Source organism: Astyanax mexicanus, chromosome 5 (genome assembly GCF_023375975.1).
Source record: "Astyanax mexicanus isolate ESR-SI-001 chromosome 5, AstMex3_surface, whole genome shotgun sequence".
Taxonomy (NCBI): domain Eukaryota; kingdom Metazoa; phylum Chordata; class Actinopteri; order Characiformes; family Acestrorhamphidae; genus Astyanax; species Astyanax mexicanus.
Window position 1 is genome coordinate 2,886,442 of NC_064412.1, and position 13,867 is coordinate 2,900,308.

The 13,867-nt window shown below is 34.9% G+C and overlaps 1 protein-coding gene across 2 annotated transcripts in view; it reads left to right on the forward strand.

Moving 5' to 3' along the window:
- The window catches only part of frmd4ba (FERM domain containing 4Ba), a 141,962-nt gene that overhangs the window by 57,286 nt on the left and 70,809 nt on the right, over positions 1 to 13,867 (forward strand). For both annotated transcript variants that reach the window (XM_049479464.1, XM_022667724.2), the window contains exons 2-7: positions 362 to 427; positions 1,583 to 1,677; positions 2,108 to 2,200; positions 3,542 to 3,626; positions 7,868 to 7,924; positions 10,258 to 10,280. In XM_049479464.1, the coding sequence (XP_049335421.1) occupies positions 362 to 427; positions 1,583 to 1,677; positions 2,108 to 2,200; positions 3,542 to 3,626; positions 7,868 to 7,924; positions 10,258 to 10,280 (419 nt within the window). The remainder of the gene's footprint in view (positions 1 to 361; positions 428 to 1,582; positions 1,678 to 2,107; positions 2,201 to 3,541; positions 3,627 to 7,867; positions 7,925 to 10,257; positions 10,281 to 13,867) is intronic.

Sequence of the window (13,867 nt, forward strand, 5' to 3'; positions counted from 1 at the left end):
CTCAAGAACGAAGAAAAGGCGGAAAAACGAGAACGGGTGTAAACTAAAGTCACGCTGAGCGCGACAAAGAGAGAGACAGGTGGAGGAATGTAAACAAAAGCTCACCAGAGAAACATTTTATTTATTTATTTATTTTCATTACCGTTCATAATGGTTCAAACAAACAACCTCACGGGCCAAATGTTTCATACTTACTGCCGACCCCTGATTTACCTCTGAGTTCAGAGCACTGCTGACGCTGCAGCTCATAACAAAAACCCTTAACTCCTCTACAGCTCACAAAAGAGTCCTCTACACTCTAATAATGCGTCTGTGTGTGTGTGTGTGTGTGCGTGTGTGTGTGTGTGTGTGTTTCTCTCAGATGACGGAGGGCCGGCAGTGCCAGGTGCTGCTGCTGGATGACAGACAGCTGGAACTCTTAGTCCAAGTAAGGAATAATTGATATCTGTGTGCAGGTACAGGTGAGTACAGGTGTGTACAGGTGTGTACAGGTGTTCAGTGTGTGAGTTATCGCTATTATAACTGTGTTACTAAGTCTTTCCAGAGCACCTGCTTAAAGGAAAACTGTACAGTACTGTTAATAACCGTATAAGAGAACAGACACCAGTATTGTTTACTCGAAACAGCAACACTTTGATTGTATCTTTTTTGCAGGCAAGCCATCAACCAGTGTATCGTTGCTATCGTAACAACAGGAAAAGTACATCATGCACAGCTTGAAAATGCACTAAAGGCATTTGCTGATTCTCTTAATTAATCATGGATGTGTTTTCTTTGGCCGCAACGTAAAATAATAAACCAATCAGAGTGTCTCTTCCTCATCATTCTCTTTAAGAGTAGATCAGGTGAGCTCTGACTTTGGTGGATTGCTATTGTAACGGTGCAGCTACCTGGACGTGTCCAACAAACTCTTCTCAGCAGAGGAAGCTGAGCTGCTGGTTCATGCTGTGAAGTAGGGCTGCAATGAGTAGTCGATATAATCCACAATGTTGATTATTTAAATTTGTCAACTACGATTTTCTTTGTTGACTAATCGTTAATTTGTAACAGTCCCGCATTACACAACTTCTGTGCTGGAGACAGAAGAAACTTGGTCTGTGTCTCCAAAACTGCCCAAACACATTACATTTTATATATTTATTCACTAAATATCAGTACTCTCCACGTTTAAACGACATCTGGACATTTAAATATCTTTTAAATCTCATGTTAAGCTGTTTTTCAGTTGTTAAACAAGCAAAACTCCAGAAATGTACCTGAACACACCTTATTTCCAGAACACCACGCCCATCAGTGTAGATATATTCAGAAGATCTGCTGTTATTTAAAGTATGTTGAGGGACGATGTGAATATAGACTGTTGGCAGGGTGTAAGATAGCAATGAGCATCGTGTCACACCTTTTTTCATCTTTGCTGTTTTAACGATGGGTAAAGTACACCTTTACACAGCTCAATCTTCTAAAGCTTTATCTTGATTCAGCTTTAGAAATGTTAATAAAGATCTGGCACACTTTATTATTAATAATAATAATAATAATAATAATAATAATAATAAAAGCTCCACCATTGTCTCTCCTTCAGCCCAAGCTGTTATCTCGAGATCTTCTGGATCTGGTTTCATCTCACTTTAACCTGAAGGAGAAAGAGTATTTCGGCATTTCTTTCACAGATGAGACGTAAGTTCACTCTTCTTATAAATCATATCTTTATTTTTTACTTTAAAAAATTATTAAAACATTCCTTTTGAGTTTGTGATTTAGCTGTTGGAGAAAATCCAATGAAACATTGGCGTTCGTTGGATTAAAGCCTGGATTTATTCAGCAATTAAACACATTGCATCGTTTCTGTGACCGTAATTGTGTTTGCAGTGTCACATATCATGTTGACATGAGACACAGGGGAAACATTAACCAGCCTGATTAAGTGAAGCTCAGAGATAAATGTATTTAATTACGCAGTATTAATGAACGTAATCAGCAGAGCTATAGAGAAATATAGCAATGTGAGTCCAAAGTCACTGCAGATGATTTAATGTGTTATTTTCTGTGTTATTTATCAAATAACTCATTATAATAATACTACTAATAATAATTTCTCTCATATTAGTGGTCAGACTAACTGGCTGCAGCTGAACCGGAGAGTTCTGGATCACGACTTTAACAAAAAGCCTGGACCACTCGAGCTCAAATTCCAAGTCAGGTAATATTTTTTGTATATATATGTTTGTTTGCTTGTTTGATTTTTATAGAGAAATATATTCTGCAGCATGCACAGTGCAGACATGTCCAGTAGAGGGCGATATATCACCAACATACAGCAGTTAGTAGGAAAAGTCTCAATCCAAAGTAAATCTACTGTATACTTAATCTGTATTATAATATATACTATATATAGGTATAATATAAGGTATTATAATTATATATATATATGTATTATAATATATACTATATATACGACTATACATATATATATATATATATATATATATATATATATATATATATATATATATATATATATATATATATATATAATCAAGAAGAAGATGGATCACAAGCTGATCATCAAACCAAGCTGAACTGCTTGACTTTTTTGCACCAGGAGTAAAGCAGCATAAAGTTATCCAAAAGCAGTGTGTAAGACTGGTGGAGGAGAACATGATGCCAAGATGCATAAAAAAAAAAACTGTGATTAAAAACCACCAGGGTTATTCCACCAAATATTGATTTTTAAACTCGTGTTTCCTCTGCACTACAGTAAGAAGATAACACTAGCTGAAATACTTATGATTTAAGGGAATATTTTCCACTATGTTGAATATATACATAATATTTTATCAGATTTGTCATTGCTAAGTGTATGATAAATATAATACAGGTTATTTGTATATACACAGTCAAAAGTTTGGACAAATGTTTTACAGTGTTTTGTCATTATTTTAAAATGTTTTGCATTGTAGATAAATACTAAAGTCATCCAAACTATAAAAAAAACATATATGGAATTATTTTGTAAATAAAAAAGTGTTTTATATATTTATTTTGTACATTCATATTAAGGCAAGAACTACTCAATTAGGTAAAGAAAAAAACAGGAACTTTCCTATTTTCTAAAAGTATCCTCATGTGCAGTCGTAAAGACCATCAAAAACTTTGAAACAATGATGAAACTGGCACTCATCAGGACCGTCCAAGGAAATCAAAAGATAACAGCTCCCCAGAATAAAATATAGATACGTATTTTTTGGTTTGTTTAACACTTATTTTAAGTTACTACATGAATCCTTATGTGTTCCTTCACAGTCTGTATAACTTTGCTATTCATTTACTATGATGAAAAAAAAGAATAAAATATATAAAACATTACTTTTAGCTCTATTATCACTAAAGCTTCAACTCAACTCAACTAAAACAGCTAAATTTTACTTTTTAATTTGGTTGGTTTTGTTGGTTTTGGGGTAATAGATTAAATCTTTGTGCATTTTTGTTAAACCATATTTTTTTGATCAATATAAAGACCTTCATCTATCTGATTTTGTAGGTTTTATATTGAGAGTATCAGCTTCCTGAAAGATACAACAACGGTGGAACTGTTTTACCGGAACGCCAAGACTTCTGTCTACAATGTAAGTTCATTCTCTACAGTGTATATATACAGGGGTTGGAGAATGAAACTGAAACACCTGGTTTTAGAGCACAATAATTGATTGTGGTGACGGACAGTTCTGGTGGAAACAGGAGAGTTGAGGTGCACATTGAATTCTGCGTGATATGATCAGCCGTGGTTTTATGTTTTTTGGATACAATCCGGGTTAGCACCCGAACATCCCTTTCAGACAGCTTCCTCTTACAGCGTCCACAGTTAATCCTGTTGGATGTGGTTGGTACTTCTTGGTGGTGTGCTGACATTACCCTGGATACCGTGGCTCTTGATGCATCACAAAGACTTGCTGTCTTGGTCACAGATGCTCCAGCAAGACGTGCACCAACAATTTGTCCTCTTTTGAACTCTGGTATGTCACCCATAATGTTGTGTGCATTGCAATATTTAGAGCAGAACTGTGCTCTTACCCTGATAATTGAACCTTCACACTCTGCTCTTACTGGTGCAATGTGCAATTAATGAAGATTGAACACCAGGCTGCTCCAATTTAGACATGAAACCTAAAATCCCACACTAAAATGATGACAGGTGTTTCAGTTTCATTGTCCAACCCCTGTACACTGCTTTAATGTATGTAATTAATGGTGGATACTCACACGTTTAAAGTCATGTTGAAATATGAAACTTACACAATGTTCCTCCCTCAGATGTTGGTTGTCACAGAGTCACAGAGTCACAGAGACTCATGACCAACAATTAGCATTGTGCAAACATCCCTGCTGAACCCATTGTCTGCACTGCTGTCTATTTATATAGGTAATAGTGAGTCATACAGTGTCAGAAACCACACCAGCAGGTCTATTACAGATCAGCTGACCTGAAACATGAGGTTTAGGAGTCAGAAATATACAGATTCTTATTGCATAATCATATAACCTGCATTTTTGAATATATCCTTTTATTTAGTGAGCTCATTGATTTATTTCATAGCTTTTATTATGGTATTAAAGCATATCAAAATGTTAACTTCACCTTTTTATACGACTTAGACAATTGCAAGTTGCAGAAGCACATTAATTTAGCCCAATAAATCTGTGTATAATAATAATACTACCAATCCTGAACACTAAAAACTCTCTATCGAAACAAAACACAATACAATCTCTGTATCCTAAAATGTTCATTTAAATGAAACATCTGTCAAATTCCTTTTTCACCATATTTCCTAAAGTATTCACTCGTCTTTCTTCGCACACATACAACTCTGAAAAAAAAAATATGAAGATACCATTTAAAAATGTTGAGTTTCTTTAATTTTACCAAATTGAAAACCTCTGGAATATAATCAAGAGGAAGATGGATGATCACAAGCCATCAAACCACCAAACTGAACTGCTTGAATTAATTTTTTCACCAGGAGTAAAGCAGCATAAAGTTATCCAAAAGCAGTGTGTAAGACTGGTGGAGGAGATGCAAAAACCATGGTTATTCCAGCAAATATTGATTTCCGAACTCTTAAAACTTTATGAATATGAACTTGTTTTTTCTTTGGCATTATTATTTGAGGTCTGAAAGCTCTGCATCTTTTTTGTTATTTCAGACATTTCTCAATTTCTGTAAATAAATGCTCTAAATGCTCTAAATTAGAATATTTTTATTTGGAATTTAAGAGAAAACAACAATGTTCATTGTACTCAAACGTATATCTATAAACAACAAAAGAAGAACTTGAAGTTGTCTCTTCGTTTATTCCAGGTCTGTATATTAAAATGTGTGTAGAAATAAAAAAATAATGTTTTATGAAATAAAAAATAGCAGTTATGTTAAACAAATGGCTGCACATTACAGACAGAAACAGGATGATTATACATTTTGTAATCACTAGAACATAAGCCGGGTCTGAAGGGGTTAAAGAGTAAAAAGCTTGAGTTGATATTTCAACTTCTACAGGAGTAATTTTGTATTTTTTGTACCCTTTTTACTTTACAATCAGTTCTTAAGATTGGTTTAGCTATGGGGCATAATCAGAACATGCGTCTTATATCAGAATCATTTATCTTATGTGTTTTAATGAGGTTAAACGTTAATTAAAGCAACACTTTTATCTTAATTGCTTTAATTGCATAAAATGTGTAAAATCAGGTTGTTGGTGTTAGAGTGTTAATCCAGAATCACAGGCTGATGCTCTGCAGCTCTTATCAGATGGGTGTTTAGGGGCGGAGGGCGCAGTGTGAGGTTTTTAGGGGTCGGCCGGCTGCTGTTCGGCTCCTCCCAGCCTTCAGAGAGCATTTACTCCAGATTTACTTTTAAGACCTTCAGTAATTTTAAACTGTGCTCGGCTGCTTGTTCTCCTGCCAGAGCTCTCATTGTTTCAGGCAGCACAATGCCAGCATTCACCAGCCTGTACAAAGTATCTGCTGATTCTGTAATCCTCCAGAAATATCACTCCACCCGCTGGATTCTGTGTTTCTGAGTGTAAAAACAGGGGGGAGGAAATACTATAAAAGGTCTCTAGTGGTCTGAGAGCGACACACACACTCACACACACACACACATAAACACACACACTCTCGCACACACTCAGAGTCCAGTGGAGAGTGTCTACAGGACTCTAGGGCACATTGGATATTGGACTGGGTTGTGTTAATTAAGAGGATGGCAATGCCAAGAACGCAAGGCAAGCAGCCCAGAGCTTCTCTTTCACTCTCTCTCTCCACACACACACACCCTTTCACACACACACACACACACACACATAAGACGTGTACTCCTGTTTTCCTGGCCTGTTTCCATTGCACGCTGTATTACTGTAAACACTGATATTCCTATGAGCTCTGCTCTGTTGAATGATACAGAATTAATAATGTATACTGCATTTATTACTTACATTTATTCATTTTAGATTAAAGCTTTTAAGTCGTAATATATTGTACACTAATCAGCCAATAGGGAATAAAGGAAAAAAAAAATAATTATGATATTGCGATAAATCATATGGTTTTCGTTTGCAATACATTAACGATACATGGTGTAGACTTGTCCCTCAATTTAACTTACAATATTACAACATGAAATAATATATATAGATATAAATATACAGTAATCAATGCAAAACTAACTAACATATTTGCTGGAGAAAAGAAGGAAGATGAATCTGTGCAAAAGTTTGGGTGCGCATATAAACCATGTATTACGGTAGCGGCATGCACAGAAGAGCTGGGGGAGAAAGCTGCGCTCACTTCTCCTGCAGAGAGACTGAACATAGAAAAGAAACACAAGAGTTTTACTCAATAAACTCAATAAACATAATTTATCTAGTTCTATTCAACTAATGTACACCAGAAACACAACAGCTACCTAACATTCTGGAAATGCAGATCTTTCTTTCTTTTACTAAAATTAAAATACATCTGTTTTCAGGTTAAATCCGCTATATTTTAAATATTACTTTAAGTATAGTCCACAATTTAAAATTTTGTTAAAGAAGGAAATCCATATGTTATCAAATGAAACCACTGAAGTCTTTAAAAAAAACTTTTTCTTTCTAAGAAATCATGTAAGTTAAGGAAAAAATGTCTATTCGAATATGAATAATCCTGAGTTTGGAGTCCTATAAAACTATAAAACAAATTGTTATCAAATGACACCATTAAATTATTAAAAGAAGGGTTATTATACTATATTATTATTGTTGTGTGTGTTTTGCTTTATTTATATTTTATTTTTATTCATTTTTTTTGAGAACTTTTCTGTTTATAATCTTTCATTTGCTCTTAAAAAAACGTTTAAATTATTTTGTTTTTTTATTATTAATAATGTGCTTTTTTAAATTTCCTGGAAACACCAATGAAACATTAAATAATAACAACAACAGGAGCAGAGCTTTTGATTGCTGAACCTGCTGCTGCTGGACTGTACCATTCTGCTGCTGGGGGGGGGGGAGTGTAAATCTCGGTTATAAAGAACAGTGTGTGTTTTTATTAGATTCACACTGGATCCTGTGGGTCAGTAGATGCGGTAGGTGAGTGAGGTGTGGTGAGTATGGTGGAGTAAGGTGTGAGTATTAGTGAGTATTAATGGTGGGAGTGAGGAGGGGGTAATGCTGCACCCCTGTGCCGGAGGGAATGGGTGGTGTGTTCCGGGGGGAGCCGGTGAGGAGGAGGGCGGGCTGGGGGGAAAGCAGAGCACCGGCTCGGTTCTGAACTCTGCGGATCTTCTGAGTATCTTTTGAGTATCTTCTGAGTATCTTCTTTTCCTCTACAGGGATCTATAGAGCTGGAGAGCGAGAAGATCTTCAGACTAGCCGCTTATGTGCTGCAGGTAAGAGCTGGATACAGTTTAACAGCCTGTAATATTAGTGTGTGAGTGTGTGTGAGCATGCTGCATGCAGTGTGTGTGTGTGTGTGTGTGTGTGTGTGTGTGTGTGTGTGTGTGTGTGTGTGTGTGTGTGTGTTTGAATCAAAACTGATTGTAGCTACTCAGAGACTCTAGCTAGTCTTTGCTATTTTGTTACTTACTTTGTTTGTTACTTCGTTGTTAGTTAACTAAAGAAATATATATGTTACAATTGCTCACTATGTATAAATTCAAAATACTTTAGTAATATATGCACTTCTAGCACTTATTGCCTGTATATAAAATTGCCTCTGGATAAAATTAAGAAACTACTTCAGTTTCAGAATCAGTTTCTCTGATTTTGCTATTTATAGGTTTATGTTTTAGTAAAATGAACATTGTTGTTTTATTCTATAAACTACAGACAACATTTCTCCCATATTCCAAATAAAAATATTGTCCTTTATAGAAAACAAGTTCATATTCATAAAGTTTTAAGAGTTCAGAAATCAATATTTGGTGGAATAACCCTGGTTGGTTTTTAATCACAGTTTTTTTTTCATGCATCTTGGCATCATGTTCTCCTCCACCAGTCTTACACACTGCTTTTGGATAACTTTATGCTGCTTTACTCCTGGTGCAACAATTCATTCAAGCAGTTCAGTTTGGTGGTTTGATGGTTTGTGATCATCCATCTTCCTCTTGATTATATTCCAGAGGTTTTTAATTTGGTAAAATCAAAGAAACTTGTATTTTTTCCCCAGAGCTGTATGTATATATTGCTTCTTAAAAGAAAATGAATATCATTTGAAAAGTTCTAAATGTGAGTCATATATTATATAGATGTATTACACACAGAGTGATCTACTATAAGCATTTATTTATTTTATTGTTGATGATTTATTATGGCTTTCAGCCAATAAAATAAAACAACATAAATCAGTGTTTCAGAAAATTAGAATATTATGTAAGACCAGTTGGTACGTTTGGTAGTGTGGGCAGTGTGCCAAGTCCTGCTGGAAAATAAAATCTGCATCTCCATAAAAGTTATCAGTAGCAGAGGGAAGCTGTAAGATATGAAGTGCTGTAAGATTTTGTGGGAAAACAAAACTGCACTGACTTTAGACTTGATAATAAAACACAGTGGATCAACACCAGCAGATGACAGACATGACTCTCCAAACCATCACTGATCATCAGTAAATTTTACATTTCATTTAAAGTAACTCAAGGGAGCAGAGTCTGGAGGAAGAGTGGAGAGACACACAGTCCAAACTGCTCGAGGTCTAGTGTGAAGTTTCCATCAATCATTGATGGTTTGGAGAGACATGTCGTCAATAATAAAACAAATAATGACTTAAAATTGATCACTCTGTGTATAATAATAACTGTATATAACTTATTATCCATATATAGTTTTGTAAAACCTTGTAAGCACAAGCTTGTTGTGTCTGCAGAGGCCCAATATAGAGTGTACAATGTTGAAATGCATGTGCACACACATTTATTAGATGGAAGCTCATTTTCTTTATATTTTCTTTATTAATTTATTTATTTGTTTAGATTACAAACTATGTTTAGTTAACTAATGTGCACAAAGCATCTACAAATATAAAACTGCATGGTAAAAACTAAAGGTACTAAAGGTATTTTAAAAATAAGAGAGCACTTAAAAATGATGAGTTTCTTTGATTTTACCAAATTAAGAACCTCTGGAATATAATCAAGAGGAAGATGGATGATCACAAACCATCAAACCACCAAACTGAACTGCTTGAATTTTTGCACCAGGAGTAAAGCAGCATAAAGTTATCCAAAAGCAGTGTGTAAGACTGGTGGAGGAGAACATGATGCCAAGATGCATGAAAAACAACTGTGATTAAAAACCAGGGTTATTCCACCAAATATTGATTTCTGAACTCTTAAAAGTTTATAATTATATGAACTTGTTTTTTCTATGCATTATTTTAGCTCTAAAAGCCCTGAATCTGGTAATAAATGCTCTAAATTACATTTCTTTGGAATTTGGGAGAACTTTTGTCTGTAGTTTATAGAATAAAACAACAATGTTCATTTTACTCAAACATAAACCTATAAATAGCAAAATTATGTTTTGTACAGTTTTGTAAAAGTGTGTTGTGTCTTCAGAGACCAGTATAAAGTTTACAGTGTGTTTCTACATGTGCACACGCTCATTAGACGTAAGCTTCTTAGGGCACGCGGCTCACGCAGGTCTGTTTATAAAGAGAAGCGTGCTGGCGGGACGTGAGACACACGAGTTCCCGTGTCACTGACCGTCTCGTGTGTTTGTGTTTCAGGAGGCGAAGGGGGACTACACCAGGTAAACGCTGCTCATTCTGACTAATAGAACAGAAAGACTGAGAGCTGCTGTGCTGTGGAGTGATCTGTGGTGTGTGTCAGTGTGAATAATGAAGTGTGTGAGTGTGTGTGAAAGAGTGTAATGGAGAAATATCTCCAGTCTGAGTCACAGTCAGTAGACTGTCATCACCTATCTGTTAAAGGGGAGGTGTGGGGGGTTTATGTGGTGTTATATGGGTGTTGTGTGTTCAGTTCAGGCTCAATACTGAAATACTGAAGCAGCTGCTCTGTTTATAATAACTATAACTATTAACTAATATCAAGGTCACTGTTTTTTAATTTTTAGTTTGGTGAATATCACTTGTATTATTATTAATATTATATATATATATATATATATTATATTATATTATATTATATTATATTATGGAGGGAATGTTCACGTGAGCCTGAAAGTATATCTTTATATATGACTATTTCTTATTGTAATAAATTTGTTTTAGAGCTGGGTTAGGATATTAAACTTTGAGAGGAGCTCTAAATATTTAAGCAGTGTATCATCAGCAGTTTTTAAATGTCTCTCTGCTTTCTGCTTTGGTTGAGAATGGGCTGAGAGGTTAAACGAATTAATTAGATTAATGGAATGATTGTTTTAATGCTATTTTTAAAATAGGATAATGGCGATTGTAAATCTTTTACATATATAAGCTGTGGAGTGAATCTCAAGAGATAGACTTTGATGTGCTTCTGTCAGAAACTTGTAAAGAATTATTTTATATAACTGTGATTTTTTTTTTTTTTTTTTTTATATATTTTACACTTTGCCTTAACTGTAGCATGAAAGGTTGAAGGGGAATGCTTAATATAAAAAAGGTAGAAATAGAAACTGTAGCTTGGGTATCACTTTAAATGAAAAACGTTTTAAAGTTATGTAAAAAAACTATAAATTTGAAAAATATCAAGATTATTACTTTATTTTTAAAAACAATATCGCCCAGCCCTACAACCTTATTATTTTGTCTTAAGAATGAAACTATATTGATTTTGCGCTTTTTAACATGTGCTTGAGAATAATTTGAGCTTTGTTCTGGCTCTCAGTTTTACGTTCAGGCACTCCTAGTTTTAGAATTATCTTTTATCGTTTTTAGCACAGAAAATGTGATAAGTCTTGTAAAATCTTGCATGTACGTTGTTGAAGTTTTCTTATAAATGGACCAGTAGAAATGCTTCAATGGTTTACATTTAATGCATATTTATCAGATGCTTTTATCCAGAGCCATTTTTACTTGAAAATGTCTATAACTAGTTTGAAGAGGCTAAAATTGACACAAAAAGACAATCTGTTCAGTTGTCCTCTTGAACTTGCATATTTATGTATTTTATTTATTTAAAAAAAGTATAAATAATGGAAATTGTCCAGCTGCCTCCTGAGCTTCTAATTACAGAGCATTTGGTAATTGCTGGCAACATATTTGAACAGCCAATAACTTTTGCTGGACTGCAAGTTTATTTAATGGTAATGCAGAAAGTGTCAAATATGGGATGGCGATGGCTTAAAATGCAGATAACTTTAGCGGTGAGCTAGCTAACATACTAACATTACCAGCAAGTTATCTAGCTACATTAATGAGGAGAAAACTAGGGTTAATAGAGAGCTAGCTAATTTTAGCAGTGAGCTAGCTAACATACTAACAAGCAAGTTATTTAGCTACGTTAGTGGAGAGCTAGCTAATGTTAGCTGTGAGCTAGCTAACATACTAACAAGCAAGTTATTTAGCTACATTAGTGGAGAGCTAGCTAATGTTAGCTGTGAGCTAGCTAACGTTAGCAGCAAGTTATCTAGCTACATTACTGGGGGGAGGACTAAGGTTAGTGGAGAGCTAGCTAATGTTAGCGATGAGCTAGCTAACATACTAACAATAGCAGCAAGTTATCTAGCTACATTAATGAGGAGAGAACTAGGGTTATGAGAGCAAGCTAATGTTAGCGGTGAGCTAACAAACATACTAACAAGCAAGTTATTTAGCTACATTAGTTGAGAGCTAGCTAATGTTAGCGGTGAGCTAGCTAACGTTAGCAGCAAGTTATCTAGCTACATTACTGGGGGGAGGACTAAGGTTAGTGGAGAGCTAGCTAATGTTAGCGATGAGCTAGCTAACATACTAACTTTAACAGGAAGTTATCTAGCTACATTAATGAGGGGGTTAATGGAGAGCTAGCTAATGCTAGCTAAAAAACATACTAACAAGCAAGTTATCTAGCTACATTGCTGGAAAGAGAACTAAGGTTAGTGAGGAGCTAACTATCATAGTAACATTAGTGGTGAGCTAGCTAACATGCTAACATAATAACATTAGCGGCGAGATAGCTATGTTACTGGTGAGAGAAATAAGGTTAGCGGAATGATAGCTAACATAGTAATGTTAGCAGCAAGTTATCTAACTACATTACTGGGGAGAGAACTAAGGTTTGTGGCAAGCTAGCTAACATTAGCAGCGAGCTAGATAACATAGTAACATTAGCGGCGAGTTAGCTACCAAAGAAAATATGAATACATTGGGTCTTAAATTATAGTTAGTGTGGTCCAAAAAACACTGAGAGGTCTTAAAAAGCATTAAATTTGACTTTTAAAATGGTGGAAGAATCCTGTGTTAGCTGTGTTCTGAATGGCAGATTTACAGTAAGGCACCTGTAGCATTAGCGTTAGCTTTGTTTTTAGCACAGAAAATAGACCTTATGCTCTATGAACATATAATAATTGCCCATAACTAGCTGATCTCTGTGTTCAGAGATGCAAAAAAATTGAGTTTATTCTTAAAGCTACTACAAATTAGGAGCAAGAGGTATAAATGATCATGGTGTGTTTGGGAGTTAACAGTCAGAAGTTAATATTTACACCACTTGTGTCTGTTTTTCATGGATTAGTCAGCGCTAGTTGATGATTTCCTAGATCATGCACAGCGACAGTGAGGAGAGTTGACGTCGAGAACCCAAACTAATCTCATTCCAGCGTCCTTGGCTTGGGTTTCCTACTGTACTCTTTCCTTTTACAGCGGTTTGACCTTAACCTACAGCTGAACGCAAACATTAATGATTCATAGAGCTAAGCTGCTGGAGAAGAACTGAGTTGGTATTAAAAATATTACACTATTAGTGTCTGTAAAAGGTAAAAAAATCTTATGATAACGATGATGTGATTCTGTGATACTCCATATATCAAGATAGTTGTCTGATACTTCACAGCATTCGTGTTACTGAAGAGGATAACGTGCTCCAAAGTAGGCAAATATTATTGGAATGTATTAATTATGGATATTAGTTCAATTTTACAGCATTTAACCACCAATATATAACAATGTACAACAAAGTGCAGCATACTGGCATTAATGCTTCCATTATTCCAAAGTTGTAAAACAGAAAGCCATAATTTTCCATAAATTAGAATAAATCAGTTCTGCTGCTGTTTAAATGAGTATTTAGAACATTATAATACTTGAACTATGCTACACTAAAATCTTTACAAACTGTTCAACATAAAACAAACATACATTAATTAAAAATATATAAAATGGCAATATATAAAGCTACATACAGATAGTCTGTTTTGTC